Source organism: Passer domesticus, chromosome 2 (assembly GCF_036417665.1).
Source record: "Passer domesticus isolate bPasDom1 chromosome 2, bPasDom1.hap1, whole genome shotgun sequence".
In the NCBI taxonomy this organism is placed as follows: domain Eukaryota; kingdom Metazoa; phylum Chordata; class Aves; order Passeriformes; family Passeridae; genus Passer; species Passer domesticus.
This window is the reverse complement of record NC_087475.1, coordinates 82,784,059-82,805,944: the sequence shown is the minus strand read 5'-3', so window position 1 is coordinate 82,805,944 and position 21,886 is coordinate 82,784,059. Positions and strand designations below refer to the sequence as shown.

General features: G+C 43.6%; 1 protein-coding gene across 2 annotated transcripts; it reads left to right on the top strand.

The window, feature by feature from the left end:
- Positions 1–10,481: 10,481 nt before the first annotated feature.
- On the top strand, positions 10,482–18,712 carry PRSS23 (serine protease 23). Of its 2 annotated transcripts, none has more exons than XM_064409591.1 (2): positions 10,482–10,638; positions 15,545–18,712. In XM_064409591.1, exon 2 carries the CDS (start codon positions 15,558–15,560, stop codon positions 16,674–16,676), a length of 1,119 nt encoding a protein of 372 aa, XP_064265661.1. In that variant the 5' UTR covers positions 10,482–10,638; positions 15,545–15,557; the 3' UTR covers positions 16,677–18,712. The 2 variants fall into 2 exon arrangements, with proteins under 2 accessions (XP_064265661.1, XP_064265664.1); XM_064409594.1 differs by lacking the exon at positions 10,482–10,638 and adding an exon at positions 12,412–12,533.
- The last annotated feature ends 3,174 nt before the right edge of the window (positions 18,713–21,886 follow it).

Genomic DNA, 21,886 nt, shown 5'->3' with positions numbered 1-21,886 from the left:
AAATAATATATGACCCAACATAATACAGTATTGTTCCTAATCAGACAGAGCTCCCATTTATTTCAGTGAGAATATTGTCTGCAGGATCAGGTTGGCAGGTCCTAATCAGGGCTCAGTCAGCTGTCAGCTTTCCCCGACAGTGGAGTGCAGGGGATTCAGCTTCGTCTCACCCTCCTTCTGCCACTCCTCTGCCCCGGCAACAGAAGCTCCGTGTTCACAGTGAGAACAAGAGCACTCCCCACACACTGATTCCATTCTGGCCAGGCCTGGCATTTCCCGTCTTTGTCAGCGCCTGCGCCTGCCCCGGTGCCGTCCTTCTTTGTGAGCCTAATAAGTACATAAAGGCTGAGGAATGGGGATCCCAGCACACTCACAGCAACCCGCCTCCAGGAGCTCGTTTGCCCGGGCAGACAGCCTGGGCAAACAATTAGCTCCAGCTCCAACATTCAGGTCCTGCAGAAGAATTGGATGCCTGGCACTGGCCGCTCTCCATGACATTAAAAATTTGGCTTTTCTCCAATCAAATATTTTAACATTCGCGACCGTTTGTCCGGACCCAAAGCCTCGGTTAGGAATTTCTGCTCCGGTCTAATTTTGTAAATGGAGATTTGACGATTATTTACTGGGAACTTTGAAAAAAAATGTACTTAGCTTTACAGCAAGAGTAAAAGAGAGTTTGTTTGAAAGTCATATAATGGAGCAGGTCAGCATTACCAGCATATACTACCACACTCTAAGCAATGTACACTTAGACTTACAGTATAACTTGGAGTGTTGCTGTCACAGACCCTTCTGTGTTCATTGCTGGTAGCAAACAGCTGGCTTTTAATGAAACATAATAGAGAATTTGTTATTTTAAAACTGCCTTTCCATTTATAATCATGCCTGTTGCAGTACAATGGAGAATTGTATCCTTATTCCTTCATGCTGCCAATGCAGGAAATATTTAAACAAGTGCTTGTGAAGTATTTATTTTCAAATACATTAATGATGTGTCTCCAAATCAGTAAAGTTAGTGTACCCTGAGTTATGCATGCAGGTATTACATTTTGTATCAGGACTTTATGCTTATTATAATCCATGCCTTTTATAGTTTCAGATCGATACAGCAAAAGATACACACTGTTATCTAAGTCAATCTCCTGCACATTACAAACCCTTACATTTTTCCCTAATTAATTTTATCCAGCCCATCTCTTCAGTGCGAGTAAGGAACTTGAGTAAATTCTCAAGGAAATTAACATTCTGAATGCCACAGATCTGTCAAGCCAGCTTTGACACGGTACATAAATAAATAAAATATGGTAAACAACATACAAAAATTTGCAGGAAAATATTTTTTGATTAGATGTTTAAAGAAAGTGAGAAACAAAGGTTGCTTGTTTTCCTGGCAGGCTGGACATGAGCTGGCAATGTGTGCTTGCTGCCTGGAAAGCCAAATGTACCCTGGGCTGCACCAGAAGCAGCGTGGCCAGCAGGTCAAGGTAGGTGATCCCACCCCTCTGCTTTGCCCTCATGGGACTCTACCTGCAGTGCTGCATCCAGCTCTGGGCTCCTCAGCACAAGAAAGACATGGACCTGTTTAGAGAGACACAGAAATTATTAGAGGGAAGGAACACCTCTCTTATGAGTAAAGGCTGAGAGAGATGGGGTTGTTTAGGGGGTGACCTTATTGTGACCTTCCAGTGCCTGAAAGGGGCCTGCAAGAAAGCTGAGGAGGGACTTTTTACAAGGGTGTGTAGTGACAGACAAGGGGGAATGGCTTTAAAATGGAAAAAATAAGGTTTAGATTAGATATAAGGAAGAGATTCTTTACTGTAAGGGTGCAAGTCACTGGCACAGCTTGCCCAGAGAAATTGTGGATGCCCCATCCCTGGAAGTGTTCAAGGCCAGGTTGGATGTAGCAGCCTGGTCTAGTGGAAGGTGCCCCTGCTTATGGCAGGGGGATTGGAATTAGAACATGAACCCTTCCATCTCAAACCATTTTGTGATTCTATTATTGTTTCTCATTTGTCTTTGAGAGCAGAATCAAGCCACTCTTGCACATAATGACTGAAATTGGTATTAACTGTTTTCTTTAGCCATCTACACACAAAATGCTTAGAAGAAAAACAAAGTATATAGGAAAGACACTGTGGAAGTCTTAACCTGTGGGGCTGTACTTCTTGTACTTGTACTTCTGTACAAGCAATCAAAATCTGTTCAAAGGCAGAGGATGGTCCTTTCTGAATATTCTGCAAGAGAGGTGGGAATAGGATGTAAAAGGGAAATCTAAGGCTCAACTTTGTTATATGGGCTCCAAATCAAGAGAGAGGCATATAGACTTCTCTGGGATCAGGCTGAGGCATTAAGCTGGTAGAAAAAGAGCAGAGAGAAAATAGAGGAAAAGCACTCATTAGCAAAAATTTAAAACACCATGAAAGGAATCAGCAAAGCAACCAAGAGACTTGCAAGGAAGAAAACATCTAATTTACTTAAGCTAATACTCAGTCTGGAAAATAAGCAAAAAGAATTTGCCTGGTCACTAATAAACATCTATTTGACCCAACGGATATTGCCAAATTTAGTGGCAGGATTTCTGTGACCAGACAGTTTAAATCACTTGCTATAACCCAAACAGCAAGTAGTGACCTCAAAATAGCAGAAATTGTACATCAATAAAGGGCATCAGCTCTTTCTGTCACTGGTGAGGGAAACCACTGATGTCAAATGTCCTTGAACCACAGGATAAGCATCTACTTAAAACATCTCTCTGCACTGTATAGAGAAAGTGACTTTGGCTGAATGATCTATTCTGGATTTCCCACAGTAACAGTTGGACTACCTAAAATTACCTACAGCAGTTACCTAGACGGAAAATCAACACAAAAAATATATATTAGCCTTGCCAGGTAACAAAGGCATAGTTCCAAGAATTTAATGTTGTTCACAAGAATGAAATGTTGTTCATTAAATGTTGTTCCAATTTCTAAAATTAGAAATTTTAAAATCAGGAGTTCCCAGAAACCTTTCAAGATCTCTTGACCATTACTGTCAATTTTCAATTAGTCCTAAAACAAAAGGAAAACTGTAGAAGTTTGGCAGAAAGTGAGGGTGATATAAGAATTTGAATAAGATATATGGAATGACCCAGATAACTGTGGGCTTTTTTAACTTGATTTCAATCTTAGACCACATAATCAAATTGACAGTATGTTTCACAAATGATCAAAGTAATATAATTAAGATTTGTGAAAACAGATTTTGTCGAAGTATAATTCAGCTTTTGATGTAAGTGCAGGTTTTAGAAAAATAGTATATATATATATACATGTATATATATATATATATGTACTGATCCAATGTGTTAGGACTTTTAGGGCCTTTGACCTTAACATATCTTGCTAAACAGCTGAAATATAAATAGAAATAACTAGACAATGATGAACTGAAGGCTGTAATGTACACCTACACTGTGATAATTTTTAGCTCAAGACTGACTGTTCTGTAAAATATCTTTCTAGCTCAAACAAGATTAGCAGCCAGGGGCAGAGAACTCTATGGGTAATGAAGTCAGGCTGGCTTCATCCCAGCTATAAAACCCTCTTTGTGTAGGTAACTTGACTACTAAGTGAAACGCCAAAGCGTTTTGCATCACCTAAGGTACTGCTGGACAGGGTCCTTCCTCATTGCCCAGGTTCTACTACTCCAGTCAGTAGTTATATGGGATCTTCTGACTAATAGGCTAGGGTGAGGGCAGTTTAAGGACCTTTATTTCTCCTGAGAGCAGCTAAACTGCCATTCCAGGTGTATCTGTGTGGATGTCTTTGTTGCTGCTCACTCCTTTTCTGTCCCAGGAATTCTCCTGCCCAAGGTGGCCATGTAATGTTGCCATGGAGTTGTTCAGGACGTCTCTCAGACTTACTGTCCTAGGCTATTGATAAATGTAGGTAGATACCTATACTCTGCTTGTCTTAGTTTGTATTTTCAATGAGAATTAGAAAGTAATGTGAAATTTTAAATTATATTTACAGGTTTGATGCATGACTCAGCTCCTGGCGCAAAGCTGGTCCCAAGTGTTGGGTTTGTAGTGTCTGCATCTTTATCTGATTTGTCTGGTGTGAAGCTGTATACATGTAAGTAATACTATTAATATTAAAATATTTCCACCTAAATCTCTCTCCTTGGTTCCAAAGGGAGCCCAGGATAAATGAAAGATCATAGGCGGCGTGCATATATTTGACATTTTGGAGACAGAGAGGAAATATTAATGGACCACCAGTAAGTACCTGGTTCATTGTATGGAGCAGCACAGGGTTATTTTTATATATTCATTGAGCTTTGAAATGCACTCAAAGACAAACTGTGTCACAAATAAGTTATAAGACTTGCTATAAATATTTCTCATGGAATATGTCTCTGCAAGACATATCATCAAATGGTTTGCCTATCTTCTAGGCTTTGATCTGTAGATTGTAGTAATTAGTGCAGGGAAAGATCTATTGGATTACCTAAACTGCTACATGATATTCAGCACAGTTTCTCCTTCCTAATGTTTTGCCTCATACAGTTTATATATCCAGGGGACAGGGGGCAGAAATCCCCTGGGATACTATTTCACAACCAATTCACACAGTCAGTGATTTTTCTGGTGAGATTTAGCCCAAATTTGTGTTTTCTAATCTCATTGCATTAAACTCTTGTTGTTATACTCCTTAGTGTCATGTGAAATAATTCCTCCTTAGGGTCCTATACACCCTGTACTGAAAGTGCAGATGGTTAGATTCATCCTATCATAAACTATGCAAGTTTTCTTTATTCACCTTTAATGTACTTTTTTTCTTTTGTATTTACCTCCAATCTGTCTATGTCTCACATGGAGCTATGTAGCCAGACCTAAATACAGTCCTGCATTTGCAGTCACAGCTGAGAAGCATAAATTGCAGTCAGTACCTTGCAAATGAAAGATGTCATCTGTCCCACGAGAAAGAAAAGGATCATAGGTTAGTGAAACTGGTTACCTCTTTGGGAGAAAAATCATCACTCTTTTTGTAGTTGGATACAACAGATTTGGAAAATAACCCCAGTTCATCTTGACAAGATGTGAACAAAATCCAAGAGCAATTCTCTGGTGAGGAGCATGTCCACTCCACACAAGCTGTCTAGCCTGCTTCTATTGATGCCCAGGAGAAAATAATTCCAGACTGTAATTTCTTAATAACATCATCATCTAACATGGGTGGGCTAGATTGCATTCTCTCCTCTGCTTAAAAACAGCCTTCCCTAGGCTATTGACATAATTTTTAGATGGCTAAAACTAGCTAAGGCTAATAATAACTGACCTTTGCTGATTCTACTATGATTGCTCTTCATGTTTCACAACAGAAGCCCCTCACAGACGGCCCCATGTGCCGGCTTGGATGGCTAAACAGCCCTCCTGTGTGCCTCATGTTCATTTCCCTTAAAAGCACTGATGACATTATGTTGACTCACAGAAATTCTAGCAGCAAAAGCTTATTTGACCAAGAAATTGAGACAGAACCACTCAAAAAAAAAAAAAAAAAAAAAAAAAGATCCAGTCCCTCTTTAGTTCTCCTTTTTCTTTGCCTCTCTAAAATGGGGAGATAGACCTGATTTTTGTTGTCCCCACAGGGCCTACATCCATTCATCCATTGCAGGACAATCTTCACAAGAACACCACCTTTAGCTAAAACATAGTCTGAAATATGATGAGGTCCTTCAGAGTCACACTGCTAACTTCAAGGTGCCTCCATGCTGCTGCAAGACGACCAGGCATCAAAATTAGTATGGGCTCAAGCATCTCACTAGAAACGCCACCAAATCTGGCTGTACAATGGGATAGGAAAGGCCCTTCCCAGCTCTGAAGGCTGGGCTCTCACTGCGGGGAGAACCTTCTGTTTTGCCATTTGTATTGACTATGGGATTCTCTTAAAACAAGCTGGGCATGAAGTGAGTATTATCTCCAACAGGAGCTGAAAGAATTGTCTACTAATATTCTCAATGACCTTGTGAATATACAGTAGCTTCATGGTCACAAACAGCACTTAGAAAATGTTGCAGCTCACCATTCTTAAACGAGCACTTAGTGGACTCAAAGCCACCAGACAGAGCAGTGACACCACCAGCAGAATCTCAATCCAGCAGAGATGGACACAGGCTGGCATGGAAACAAAAACAGTAGTGATGAATTCAATCCAATTTTGCATAACACTGAAGATCTCGTTTTTCAGGAAATTCCTGAAGTTCTCAGAGAGAGCAGTTGCAGTGGATGTTTTATTTTTAAGGTGTCATTTTGGAATTACTTCACTGCAGTGATATGCTGTTTATTCGAACGGTGAAGATCCAGCGTCTTAAAAGATTCTCAGTCTTGCTGGAGCAAATCCAGATGCCTGTTTTGTTTCAACAAGTTTTCACTATCATGAAATTAAAGAGGTACTGTTAGTTTAAATATCACTCATCAGAAATGTTTTCAATAACATGAATAGTAGGAATTCTCAATAGTTAAGAGCGAATATAATATATATAGCTGTGAGTTTTGAAACAAGCTGAATTCAAAATATTAATCCTCTTTTTCTTCTTTCTATCCACCTCATAGTTTGATCAAAACTATCTACATAATATGCTCATAATAATATACTCAAAGAATATAACATACCCAGAGAATCATGTCATGTCTGACAGATATGGATAATCCCATTAAGCCTTCAAGTTGAAAATTCTGGTGGGGGGGTGGGAGTGGGGACAGCTACAAAATCATTCCTAAATATACTGTATTTTCAGTCCAATGTTACCTTTTGTGTTTCCCACATAGTAGCACATCAGTTTTCCAATAGATTTAGAAACTTTCTGTAAAGCTTGAGTTTTCTCAGGCAAAGCTTTTTTTTTGCAGTTGTACCTGCAGGTGCAGTAGAAACCTTCCCCTGCCTGAGTGCATTGCATCTAGATGCTCAAATATCCCTATCCATGCAGGAAGAAGATGGACACACTGAGTGGGCTTCACTTCATGTAACTGTAGGCACCAAAAAGTTAGATTTAACTTCTCATAATAAACAGCAGAATAAAATGAGTGCTTTTAAGGAAGGATTGTCTGGCCTAACTTACATCCCATTTTAGGATGTGATTATTTGCCCTCTGAGGTATCCCCTTAAAACCTGCAAAAGGAACCTAGAGTGGTCATGACTAGCTTTTAGTTGTCTTTATTCATCACTGGAGTCCCCTGCAAGGCTAGGGCCCTCCTCCATGCTGCTCCACAGTGTCACTTGCCGATGACAAGGTTTTTGCCAACACAGGAAGGATATTGTATACATTCTGCTGTCAGTTTTCCCACTTGGCAATCTTTTCCATAAACTAAGCAACTCAGATTCCCAGTCCTGACATGCTTCCTTTCAGAGCTGACAGTAAAAGCATTTAGCTTCTGGGAACTAGGAATAAGTACCTTCCCCACCACCCACCCTTCCATCCACAGTCTTGAAAAACCTGAGGAAGAGTTCCTTCTCTCCTAGTGGTATCATCTTGTGGTGCAGCACATCTGAGGTGAATGTCTGTCCTTCCCCTTCCCATCAGCACAGCACCGTCATGGGAGAGTCACCACTGTAATTGTCATCAAAACACTTCATTGAGATAGGATATGCTCTCACACTTGTTGCACAGATTTGGGAACTGTGGCACCAGAGCTTTCCTGAAATCCTGAACTGAAGTAGGGGTGGGAATGAGACAAGTACTTGCTTCTCCAAAGTCCATGTCTGTATTATTCTTGCCTTCAAAATAAACTGTTTTCAAAGGGATAGAGAGTATCTTCACCTTTAACTTTCTCCGACAGTTAAAAATCATTTGGGGAAAACAGCATCAGTGAGGAGGGGTCTGTGTCCCAGGGAAAGTAGAGGGAGAGCTGCTGTGGCAGTGGGGAACTCCAAGGACTTTTCTTCTGCATTGCATCAGCAGTGAGCAATGGGGAGACTGATTTGAGCCAACTGTGGGTTGTCATTCTTCCTTCCAGAATCAGTGGCCTCTGAAATCACTTCATTGTCTGCAGCGGAATCTGGCACAGGACCGTAATGCCAGGTTACTTCACTTCCCTGCAGAATAAAAGATTTCTCCAACCATGAGAAATTATCTCCTGACAGCGCTGTTCATTAGGGCTCCCACCTGTAGACTGTTTCATTTTCAGCTTACTCACAGGGTGCTGAAAAGTCAGTGTGTGTGTTATCACTTGACAATATAGTATAGCTAATACCTCTTCACCCTTCCGTGTGTTGTCACTTACTGCTCTTTGCCTCAGCAATGTCTCACAGAAACATTCAGATCTTGGACTTCTTACTCTTTAAAAAAACCCCAAAAACTTGTGCAGCCCAATTTTACCAGAGCTCTTGTTTCTTAAGAGTTATACACATAGTGGAAAAAGAAATCTATATTTGGTAATTTTTTTCCCTCTTTTGAATTAGAAAGTAAAAACAGATATTTTTTTTAATATAGATGCTCAATAGAACAGGACAGTAGTTCATTATTTGTAAAGACAAACCAGACAAACGGTCTTCTCTGAGCTTATGGTTTAATGTACACACTAAAACTAATAGAAATCAGAAGTTTTTATGACAAAAAAATCTCTCCTAACTAAATTCCAAACTAAACATTTTTCTCCACTCCTTTTGTCATGACAGTTTCACCCAACACTTTTTTAAGATTTCATCTCAGGAGGGGGCCTGTACACACCAATCCTTGTGGTTCTTATTCATCCAGCTGTGTTGTACATAGAGACACACTTCATGGAATCACATCATCACAGGATGGTTTGGGTTGGAAGTGATCTCAGAGATCTCCTAGTTACAAATGCCCTGCCACAGGCAAGGAAAATGTCCAGTGCTGCTGTTTCAGGCACAGAAGGTTTCCAGTCCTGTACTGTGTCATGGATAGCCCAGGGCATCCCAAACCACTACAACTAAGTGAGGTGAGCCCCACTGTGTACATCTTAGCATCGCTGTATCCCTGTCCCCCTGTCTGCTGTAAAAACCTCAATCAGCATCATATCATCCAGGATAGTGTCCATTTGAATTTGTGTCTGGAAGGCCCTGGAGCACGTATGGCAGCTGTGGCACAAGAGACTGCATGTCCATGGGAAACAAAAACCCACCTGGACCACTGCTGCAGCCCTGAGACCCACTCTAACCAAACCTCACAACATTTTCACCCCTACAAGGCAGGGGCCAGCCCTTCCATCCATGCAAATCAGCAGATGTGTGTGTACAGGGCAAAGCTTCTGGACCTGCACATCTTGTTGGGATGTGATAGACAGAGTCACATCAGGAAGGGATCTATGGTCAGTATGGCACTGCAGACAGAGCCTGACTTGTCTGCTGCCTTGTCTGCGGATACTCCAGGGATCTGCCTCACTGTGGCATGGTCATTCCCTCACGGCCCAAGAGCAGCAGCACTGGTGTCACAAGCCCTTCTCCAACAACAGTTACATTCTCTAGCTGTCTGAGTAGTTACTTTTTAAAAAAAATTATTTAGCTTTTTCCATTCATTTGGTAAAATCTTTCTGTAGACCCAGATGGGGATGGTGTTAGGGCCAAGCATATGCAAAATCATGTCTGAGAATGTAAGATCCTGTCATGGTTCGGCTCTTCACAGACTGTCCACGGGTGAGGCAAAGGTTTTCTTTTGCCTCAGGCTCTCCTCATGCTTTGTAAGGGCAGCAGTGGCTTGGAAAGGTCAGTAGAAGACTGCAAATAAATTGACTCCTATGAAATTTGTATTTCCCTTCTGGAATAATGGTGATCAGCTGGGAATTTCGAAAAACTTTTTTTTTTGGGCGACTTTTTCTTGTGGAGTTAAACCATTGCAGGATTTTTGCCTTCTTGGCTCTGGTTTCTTCTTTTCTTGCCAGATATCATTATAAGGCTTCAAGAAGGATGAGTAATTAAAACCCATGCAAACAATGTGTCGGACAATTAAATTTAAATGTCCGCTAGATGAGGCAACACGGGTGAGTGACCGCAGAGCTCCTGGAGCTGATGCCCTGCGGAGGCAGGAAGGGCCGAGGGGGTTCAACCCTCTGAAAAGGGATCTGGGGACCCAGACACTGGCGACAAAGAACCTGCAGCCCTCGGGGCTGCAGAGGCGCCACGGCTGCACCCCAAAAATCTCGCACCGAGACGGCAGCCCCTGAGCCGCCCAGAACACGGCCAATAAAAAACAAGGTTGGGGAAAAACCCCTACGTTTTTCCTCGGGAATTAAATGGAAATAGCAGTAAAGGATTACCGGGGGGGTGACGCTGCACAGGACGCGCTGGGGCGGCGGCCCGGGGGCAGCCAGCGCGGAGGGACGGCCGGGCCGGGCCGGGCCGGGCAGGGGAGGAGAGAGGCGGCGGGGCCCCGCGGGCGGGCGGCCGTGCCACAGAGAGCGCTGAGGGCGGGGCGGGCGGATCCAGCGGCGGGATCCACCTGCGGGAGGCGCCGCTCCGCCCCGGCCCGCCCCGCTCCGAGCGCGCCGCCGAGGGCCGGCGCCCGGCGGGAGGGAGTGAGGGAGGGAGGGGAGGCGCTCCCGAGCCCCGCGGAGGCGTCGGGAGAGATGGGACCGGCACCGGCGCCGCCACCTGCCTGAGCCGCTCCCGGAGCCGCCGCCGCCGCCGCGGGGAGCCGGTAGGTAGCGGGCCCCGCCGGCAGGGAGGGCGCCGCGGGCTGCGGGTCGCCCCGGGGGACAAAGGGGCGGCGGGAGGATGGCGAGCGCCGGGCTCGCCCCGGGCACTGCCTCGCCTGACCCGGGCACTGCCTCGCCTGCCCGGGGCACTGCCTCGCCTGCCCCGGGCACTGCCTCGCCTGCTCCGGGCACTGCCTCGCCTGCCCGGGGCGCCCGGCGTGCGGGACCGCGGGCGGCGGGAGCGGCTGTGCCGGCCCGGGGCGAGTGCTCCCTCCGCGCAGGGCTTCATGTTTAACCCCGCTCGCATCCACGGGCGCGCCGGCGACAAAAGGGCGAGCGCGGCTGCTGCCCGCCGGTCCCGCTGCGGGTCCGCCGCCGGTGACCAACTCTGAAAGGACGGCGGGTGAGGGAACAGCTGGGATAAAAGTCGACTTTGCTGCTTTTCCATGCTTTGGAGGCGTCTGGAGGTAGCGCTCCGCTGCGGTGCTGTGCTTGGATTCGTCGCTGTGTTTGAGTATTTTTGGGGTGGCCTTTTAAGACATACGTGACACGAGCTGTTCAGTGAAGCCGCTGCTGGAGCCTGGGGAGATTGTTTTTTGCCTCCTGCCCCGAGCAAGGTCCGAGGTGTTGGTACGGTCCCACGGGGACCCAGCTTGTGCAGCTGCCCCGTCACTCAGGTGGTTTGGAAGCCTTGGGGATGCAGGTCCTTCCTGCGGCTTTACCCCGTTATTCAAAGGGACCGTCACCGTCTGCTCCTAATGCAGTTTGCTCTTGTACCGTGATACCGAAGCTGCTTGACATGCAGGGAAAGAGAAAGAAGAAAAAAAAAGGGGGATGGAAGGAGGCAGTTCTAGGAATCGGACTAAATGGAAGCACGTCCTATGCTCCCTTTTCTCTGTGTGTGCATGTCACTGGTACTTGTGCCAAAATAGCCGCTGTGCCCGGTGTGTATGTTAATGGACACACCCGTGGCCTGCCAGTAGCAAAGTTAGTTTCAGGTTTTCCAAGGCATCTCTTTCTGCAGCCCTCAGTCTAGCAGGTAAGGCAGCGTAACCCTCGCACCACCCGCAGCATCTCAGGCAGGCTAATAAAGTTGTTAGATTTTAATGGCAGGAAGGCTTCTGTAGTTATTAAAGTGCAACTCCATTATTTTTGCTGTGTTTTAACAAGTTCTGTGACCAGGAAAAGCAGCAGAGGTATTTTGGCACGGCACTGACAGTGATTTAGTTCCCCTTTATGATTTGGTTTGAGGCAGATTTTTCTCTCTCACTGTCTTGGTTTTCTTTCTTGATTTTTTTTGGTATGTTAATCTTCCTGGCTTCCAGCACTGTGGAAAAACTTTCTTCATTTCAAAATGTAATGGAGACTGGTTCATGGGCTTTCATACTAGATGATCCATGATTTATTGTTGTTTAACCATCTACTACAAGAACCACCCCTGAAGTAGTGAACTCTTGCAGAAAAATTAATTGCTTATTAGAAAATTATTCATGTCCATCCTGAACAAGGCAGTTTTCTTTCAGCAGCATCTATCTTGGGGCGTGAATGCCCACAGCAAGCAGGAAAATGTGTCTGTCAAGTGTTTTAGCAGCAAGGAGAGCCCCGGGGTAGCTGTCACTGTTTCCATTCTCTGAACAATTTTAATGCCATTAGCGAGTGTGATTATGTACAAACCGCTTCTAGGGGGTTCCTAGGCTGGATGTCAGAGCAGGGCTTTGTGCTGAGTCAAAGGGTGGATTGAGTTTATGACACAGTTTAAATAGAAGCAGAAGAGCAGAGCTACAGTAGAGCAGCATGTTGTAATTCATTCAGTACTGCTGTGGGATAGCCATGCAGGGAAGTGCTCACTCCTTGCCACTCTGCTCGATTTGAGAACATCTCTCAGGGTCGCCCATGAGTAAGTAGCTGAGGACAGAGAGTTTTAACCCTGGGGTTTTTTGCTGCTGTTTGATTGTGTTTCAAATGAGAAGAGAAAGGAAAGAAGAGCCTTACTGAAAAGTCTCTGTTTAAATGTAGACTGTTTTTTAAATTCCTTCATTTTTAAGAGGAAGGATATACACAGACAGAGGTACTGTGCACTAATTTGCATTCCGTTATAATTAAGAGATATTTATTCTATTTATTGCTGCCCAGATCTGATTTAGTACCCGTTATGTCTCCAGATGGAATGTAACTATAAAGACTTCAGTAAATGAGCACTGTTTAGCTTCTACAAGTATATACTCACAATTAGATGTTATTATCAGGTTTAAATAACATTTTAAATAATAGAAAAGTTCTATAACTGATGAAAAGGCTTTTTTATCCCCTAGAGCTGCAATATGATCACAGCAGAGAAGCAGCAGTGGAGGGGAGTGGGAGGCTTGCTCAGAGATGTGGAGCGAGTACCACTTTACACAAGGCAGCACAGGCACAAATACCATCTTCTGAAGCCTTTTTTCTGGGACCAGCTCGAGTCCCATCTCCTGTCCTGCTCTCTTCATAGGGCGGCTGCCCTCTGCTGTCTGAAACTGCCCTTCCAAGTGCTGCCGGTGCTGTGGTGGTGATGGTGGGGAGATAAGGGACAGCAGGTTGCAGGGCAAGGTGATCTCTCTTCCCAGCCCAGATGATAATCTCAGAGGAGGCAGAGGAGCTGTTTGGCACACAATCCCTTCATCGGGTCGCCGTGCTGACAGGCACGAGGGAATGTGGCTGCTTGTGCAAATAACAACTGATGCTTCTGGTTTTCCCCTGCCAGCTAGATAAACCAGCCAGAGGCCAGCAGAGGCTCAGTTAGCCTGAATGGGTTTTAGCTCCGAGAAGTGGCATGAGTGGTGCAATTTAGAGAGGTGCAATCCGTCAAGAAATCTGAGGGCAGCGAGGGCAAACTGCCTAGAAATATGTGCTCTTAATGATGGGATCATACCTGGTGCACAGTTTAACTGTGGTTTAGTCTGCTATCAGCTTCTGACTGTGAAACCAGTGAGCACTGCTGCATGCAGCCCTCACTGACACAAGGAGGACAGCTAGCAGTTGACTTATGCCAGTGTGTATTGTCTTTGTGGGGATGGAGCAATGTCATTTGTCCCTGTTGCCTTCTTTTTTTCTTTTTTTTTCTGGGCCTTTTTTTTCTGTCTTCCTAATCACTGTCCTGCAACAATAGATGTGATAATACAGCAGGTGTTCCCTGTGCTATCCTTGCACCAATTTGAAAGTCTTCCATTTCACAGCTTACAAAATGCAGCCACATCCAATACTAAAATTCGCTGTGGAAGGAGTCAGAGGAGCAGTTGGTTTTCCTTGAATACTAAGTATTTTCTGATTTTGAGACATCCAAAATGATGAAATTCTGATTAATGTTTAAAATGGCTTGTATTTGCCAGCATGAGTCATCAGTTAGGTATAATGCATCATATTTGGTGGAGACTAACCTAGGAAAAAAGTGTGTTCCTTTAAAGATGTCCTGTGTGTTAATGAAAAATCTGCCAAGAGGATCTATGGTCACTTCTGAAAGAGTCAGTACCTTCCCCTGTGGGTTTCAGTAGAGTCAGTTCTATTCATCTACATCTGGTTTTTGTACTTAAAGTCTTTTGATATCTTGCATGAGCCAATTGATATTTTGAGCCCTGTGTGCTTTAATGATAGCCTCTGTTCCCAAAGAGGATGGTACCAAAAATCTAAGAATCTGAGCCCAATATTTGAGTTGAACACCACTGGACATCAGCAGCCTGGAGCTTTCAAAGCCTTTTTTGGTGCAACTTAGGGATGGAGTATTCCTACACAAAGCACTGGAGAGAAGGATTTTTCCTTTTTATTCTTAGATAGCTGTGGTCATTTCCTGTGTGATTTGCTTTGGTTTACTCGTTTGAGGCATTTCAGGAATGATCCTGCAGTTGTGATCAGTGTAACCTCAGCAGGGTTTTAAATATGTGTAAGCTCAACATAATTGTGAACTTTAGTTTGAATAATCTTTGTGTGAGGGAGATCCTGCCTGCCTTCTTGCCCAGGGCACAGAGCCTCCTGCAGCGATTCAGCTGTATGGCTAATTTTCAAATAAACTGAAGTTAGGCATTTTTTTGACACAGTGCTAGTGCACGCTGTTCTCTGCAGTCTCAGGCACTCTGCCTGCGGTTCATAAACACATTTACAGCCGCATTTGCCTCCCTGTGCTCAGAGGGGGTTGGTTTGCATTTCTAATTAATTGAGTTTATAAAGCAATAAGCCAGTGTGTTAACTGGAAATTCCCTCAAGAATTGTAATCTTCCTTCATTAGCTGCCTGTGTGTAATTATATCACCCTTTCTCATGTAAGCATGGGGGAGAGCCAGTGCCGCACGGTGCAGAACCTTTGTCTGGTGTGAGTTGCAAGGGGAAGTGAGTCTCCTTTGTGGTCATGTTCTGCAGCCCAGCCCTTCTTCAGGTGACCTTCTTTCTCCCTCCCCACCTGTCCCTACCATCAGCCTGATGTCTCAAAGGGTGTGAAGAGATTTAAAGGACATCTTTCAGCAAAGTCAAAGAGTAGGGGAGAGCTTTCAAAGAGTGTTCTAGTCTAGCTGAAGACAGACACATTTACTCTTTGCAGGAGCTTTGTTTACTGTATGAACGGATTTAAACAGAATCTGAATTTTCTTTAAACTTTGTGAGGACAAGTATTATAACCTCCCACTGATGTCAGCTGGGAGTTGGTGGCTGAGCACTCCTAAGGGTTAAATGTCCTGTACTGCAGTGTTCACCTGGAACGCTTGTTTGAAGACTCAGGCTAAGGCATTAGTTTGACACTGAGAAATCTGAGCTACTTGATGTAAGTTAACTCCGTTCAAATGCTTGACGCTTATTACATTTATACTGGGTTAGCAGGCCACTACTTAGCAAGGTAGGATAATCTTGCAACGAGTTTGGGTGAATAACAATTTGCTTTTGCTTTCCACAGACCGACTTTCAGAATGGCAGCCTTGTCCACTTTAATCCTCCTTTTGTGTGCTGCTAAAGATGTGATGCCTTCCAGTCCTCACTGGAAGCCAACTTGGCCGTCTTACAGGGTTCCCGTTATCCTGCCGCAGTCTACCCTGAACTTGGACAAGCCACAGTTTGATGCTGAAGCCAGACTGGAAGTGGTATCTCCTTGTGGCCCAGCGTGCCACAAAAGTTCTCCGCTGCCGACTTACGAAGAAGTGAAGAACTACCTGTCCTACGAGACCTTGTACGCTAACGGCAGCCTCACTGAGACTGAGGTGGGCATATACATCCTGAGCAACGGCGGCGATGGCTCTCGAGGCAGATCTCGAACTAAGAGGCAGATCTATGGCTATGACAGCAGGTTTAGCATTTTTGGGAAAGACTTCTTGTTGAATTACCCATTCTCCACATCAGTGAAGCTCTCTACAGGTTGCACAGGGACGCTGGTGGCTGAAAAGCATGTTCTTACTGCTGCTCATTGTATCCATGACGGGAAGAGTTACGTCAAGGGAGCTCAGAAACTGCGGGTGGGGTTCTTAAAGCCCAAACAGAAAGATGGCAGCAAAGGGTCCAATATCACCAACTCGGCAATGCCTGAGAAAATGAAATTCCAGTGGATCCGGGTGAAACGGACACATGTCCCCAAAGGATGGATCAAAGGCAATGCCAATGACATCGGCATGGATTATGACTATGCCCTGCTGGAGCTGAAGAAGCCACATAAAAGAAAGTTTATGAAGATAGGTGTGAGCCCACCAGCAAGACACTTACCTGGAGGGAGGATTCACTTCTCTGGCTACGACAATGACCGTCCGGGAAACCTGGTTTACCGTTTCTGTGATGTCAAAGATGAAACGTACGACCTGCTGTACCAGCAGTGCGATGCCCAGCCGGGTGCCAGTGGATCTGGGGTATATGTGAGGATGTGGAAGAGGCAGAATCACAAATGGGAGCGTAAAATTATTGGTATATTTTCAGGCCATCAGTGGGTGGACATGAATGGCACCCCGCAGGATTTCAATGTAGCTGTTCGCATTACACCCCTCAAATACGCACAGATCTGTTACTGGATCAAAGGCAACTACCTTGACTGCAGGGAAGGCTAAAGACAATGAAACTCCTTGAAAGCACTTAATGACTGGTTTTAGTTACTCATCTGAGGAAAGGCTAGACTTGTGCTGCAAATGCATGTGATCATGTAACATCAAGAGGTGATATGTAGCTTTCCAAGCCAGCCACCTTGTTCTTAGGACAGGGACTGGGTGGTGCTATCATTACAGCCTGAAGCTGGGGAGAAAGGAACGTCTGCTGGGTGGGGAAGGAGCAGGTGGACTTGCTGAATTTGCAGCTGAGCAACTGAAGATTAATTAGGGGCGGATCAGTAAACAGTATGAAAACAGAACCGTCTCCAAAGAATCTTGTAAAAGGGACACTGTTGACTATCTCATGCCTACAATGTTTGTTTTAATAAATCCTAGGATTAGTAGAAATGCTTTGATCTGAACTTTTAAAAGAAAATATTTCTGTGCTGTTGGGGGCTGAAGAGGGGCATTTAATGGTGTTTGCAACCCAAACATTACAGCTTTGTGTTCCTGCATGAGAAAAGGGAGTGTGAAAAGGGCAAGGCTTGCGCTCTGGGAGATGAATGCCACACAAATAGCGTGGAGGGTAAATAACCACATAACACTTCTAACTTCCTTTCAGCCTGAGTGATTTGAGACTTTATTAGTAACATAGTTAAGAAAAATGCTTTTTGAGCAGACAGACCTTGATGTTGTAAGGATTTGACTGTGAAGATGATATTGGTTGTATGATCAGTGCCATTACGTGAATGAAAAACATGCTTTGAGAAACATGAATTGCACATGGGGTTAAATCTTTATAGGACCTGGGACCTATGAAGGAGCAGGATCCCTATGAATTTACTAGAAAGTGTGTGGGGAAAGGGGCTTTTCTGTTTATAACCTACTTAGGTCTTTTAAGGAAAATCTCATGTTAGCAACTCAGATTTTCAGAGGGGAAGCCTGTCTTCAGTCTTGCTGTCTGTCTGAATTGCTGCCTACAGAGCAGGTAAAGGAGAGAGCAGAACAAGGGTTCTACTGAGTTTTCCCTCTGTTGAAGATCCTTGCTGTTCCACCTAATAATACACCAGGTAGAGGGACCCTAGACTTAAAAGTGTCTCTCAGCCATATCCCATTGACAGTGTAATTTGGGCATCTTGACTAATGTTTCTTGTGTTTTTGAAATAGGAATCCTTCTCCCCATCTAGCTGTTGAGTTACAAATAAATTTTGGCAAATGCACAGTTCAGGATTTCTGCAGCTGGAATAGAACCACTTTTTAGGACGCAGCCTGGGTTTGCTGATCCTCTGCTGTCTCTTACAGATAACAGTGATAATTTTACTGTAGAAGAATTAGAGTTGAAAACAAGAACTGCATTTTTGAGGTAAAAACAGTGCAGCTGAATACCGTAGCTCAGCAAACAGCATTTGGAAATCAGCATGGTCTGTACAAACAGCCTTGCTTAGATGGATTGTGCCACTGTATTTCAGCAACATCGTTGAGGACATGCTGCCATGCCGAGATGACTTTTTAAAGTAAGAGGATAGACACTGGCTCTGGTTCCTCTTCCATCCACCACTCACTGACTCCTGACGCTTCCCAAGTTGCCCATGGTGCTTGGTGTTGTGGGGCAAATGCACGTCCCTGGTGAAAAATATCAGAGCTGGGAAGGAGAGAATCCAAGCAGAGCTTCCCCGTGCTGTACCAATACAAGGAAAATGTTAATTCAGCTAAGCCTTTTTTTACACTCTACTAATTACTACGGCATTTGTAAACATATGCCTGATGGTGCTTTATCTTTGTGGTGGCTTTGGCTCTAGTTCTGACAAACATTTTTGCTGGAGCTGCCTATGATTATTATTTTTATAGAAGCAGTGTACAAAAATGTGGACTCTCATGTGGGTTTTTGGTGCACTCAGATACAAGCAGTTACTAATGCTTTGAAATATGAATAATCACCATATGTATCTGATGGTCTTTTTCTGACTTTTTGTTTTAATTTCCTTTACTCTATGGATGTTATCTGGAGCACTTTTTTTTGAATGTATCACAGTGAATAAAGAAAAGTTATGGAATTTCAATGCAGACAGTCTTGTATTTGTGCTGTATTGGGTTGCACTTTCAATCTCATTTCAGCTACTTATTTGTAAAGACATTCAGATACAGATTTATTAAAATCCTCAGTGCTGTTTATTTTCCTTCAATTTTCTTCTGCTCTCACCTGTTGGAAGTTTTTGTTCTGGTGTATTGTTTTTGGTTTTTTTGGTAGTCTTAATTACTATATACATTTGGATGCTAATAATCAATCTTAGCTTTTGTATGACTCTTACAGTTCCAAAGCCAGTCATGAGCTCTGATTAGTGAGAGCTGAAAATAACCTATTAGACTGAAAAGCCACATTGTTTTTATGAACTTCAGGGTAAATAAACTATGGAGGAATGTGAACCAGTCAGTATAAGGTCATAATTGAGGTCAGTCCATCTTCTTTTTCTTTTAGTTGATGCAGTATTAAAAAAGTTCCTTTGAGGCCAACAGTGAGACCCGCAGTTTTTAGAGAAACACTGGATGCAGAAAGTTTTTCATTTTGGAATTGCTGCTCATACAGCTTTCCTGACCTCTAACAATGCATGCTACGTCATGTGGGCTTGAGAACATCAGTCCTGATTTACTGGATGTTGTATTTCCCATCCACTGATCCTGTGTTCTCAACTGCTTTCTCAGATTGTAGGCTAAGAACTTTTCACAGAATCATTTAGGTTGGAAAAGATCTTTAAGATCTTCAAGGCCCGCTGTAAACCTAACACTGCCTGGTCCACCACTAAGCCACATCCTGAAGTGACACATTTATATTTCTTTTAAAAACCTCAAGGGTTGGTGACTCCACCACTTCCCTGGGCAGCCTGTTCCAATGCTTGACAACCCTTCTGGTGGAGAAAGTTTTCCTAATATTCAGTCTAAACCTCTGCTGGCACAACTTGAGGACATTTTCTCTAGGGTAATGTGAGCAAGGTGGTTTATTTTTTTTTTTCCCTAAGAATGTATGCAGCAAGTTCAGTATAATCAGGAGTGGGAGAGTCTCATCCCACTGCACGCCCTGTGCAAACATTCCAGTTTTAGAAAGAAAAGGAAATCTCAGATAACACAGGCAGAGTTGTGGTGCTGAAGTTCAGCACTGTTTCACCTGTGCCCACCAGAGTTGGTGGTAATTTTGCCAGTGTAATCGTGCAGCAAGGCTGGGCATGCTAGACGAGTTTGAAAATTACATCCTGAGGATATTTGCTTTGATGCTGCAAAGTAGGTTCTTTTAAAACCAGAACTTCAAAATTATGAGAAAGATAGCCATGCAGCCAAAATAAGGCTCATCAAGAAAACACAAGTAACTAAATTATATACAGGCGTGGCACTTGAAATTTCATTGTCCAGCCAATGACTGCCTATTCAGTTCTGCTTACAGAACGGAATGAAGTGCCTCATTATTCTTTTATATGAAGGCAAGACAGTAGATGGGTATAGAGGCACTGTTTTGACTGTGATTGAAAAGGATTAAAGTCTGTTCCTGCATATGTAAGAGGCTGATATATGAAAAATTTTACTTAATTTGCTATAAATCCCTTGGAGAACAGTGCTGGAGATGGAAAGTGAGGTCTCGAGAAAACACAGACCCTGCCGAGCTCCTCCCCAACACACACTGAATGTAGCCTACTGAAGACTGCAGAATATCAGCAAGTTTCCTTCTCGGAGAAGAAGGATTTTCCTTGCATCTGTAATTGTTTTGCAACTGAATTCCCAGGCCTGCCTGGTTAGAGGGCAGCCCTCGTCCTAAAGTTGCAGGCTGAACCCCAAGCAAGTATAATACATGCTTGAAATTCTTTTCCGTGTTTCCACTTAATCTGCCATTTGTTAGCAGGTTTTGGTAGCGTGCCAATCCAGTATGCACAGCCTTGGGAAGAGAAGCTTTCAATGAGTGCATAAAGTATGTTGGGTGGGTAAAAACTTCTTTGCTTTTCTGGAAGAAAAAGGAAGCGTGGATGGAGAAGAGCAGCAGAGAGTGAAAGGGCAGTATGATTTGTATCACAGGAGGAGGATTCCTAGAGGATCCATTTCGTGGGTGTGCATGTGTATAGGGTTTTTATAAATAATACTGTTACTTTCCACTCCTAGTTCTCCCAGGTGGAGAACAAAAAATTAGGAGCTGAAGTTAATTAAGTCTCTTCAAAGAGAATGCCATTAATGCCATGAATTAATGACATTAACGCCAGCTCTGAAGCCAGTGTGCAGCACAGATGAGAAGTTTAGGCTGTGACTTGACTAATAGATACATAAGAGAAGAGTGACAGTGACATAGGCATTAGGAACCCGATCTCCTCCTCCCAGGAGATGTTTTTTCCTGTCTTACATGGTGACTATTAGGTTGCACATGCTTTGTGCCTGCTGGCAAAGGTAGTGTGGGCTTTTATAGCTAAATGGTTACACAAGGGAAGAGAAATACTTTAACATGCTCCAGACACTATTATCAACACTGGTTATTCCCAGGATAAAATTATCAGTGATGCTTTGGGTGTGGACTGATTTTTAACTAAATGGGCATAGGCTGAGCCATGAAGCAGGCTTATGCTGTTTCTTTTTTTTCTAAAGATCTCTAACAGAAATTAAGTGTTGTGGCTCAAGGAGGGGGTGGTGAATGTTCCTCTGTAAACTCTTTATGGACAATATTGGGGTTTTTTTTACAATAAATTCAATTTTAAAGATTTGTGCATAAGCAGATACAAGAAGTTAAACACTTCTATTAGTTCCCCAAGCAAATAATAATGATTTAAATAGCACATGTATTATGTAATATCTGAGATATTTTTAAAGAACATTTGCTTGTTTGCACTCATTTCAGTTTTGGAAATAACCATCTATGCTGATTTGGTGAGGAGAGTGTATTTTTCTAGCAAGTGTGACCAAATCAAATACAAAAAGCACAAGAAATTCTGACTTGTGATAAGAGTATGAAGATTGTTAGTTCGTATTGGAGTGACAGCAGTAATAACGTGCAATAATTTTTTTCAGCTTATCCTAAACAACTTCCTATGACAGCTTTATGCCACATTATCATAGAATTGGTAATTTTCCACAGGTTGTATGTAGCAGGCACAAGGCCTGCAAGGCCCTGGAGGTCAGAAGCCTGAGCTAGGAAATACCAAAGTCAGCATGACTAAGGGTTTAGAAGACCCTCTCTTCCGCCTTTGGGACCCTGTTATCTCTCTGTA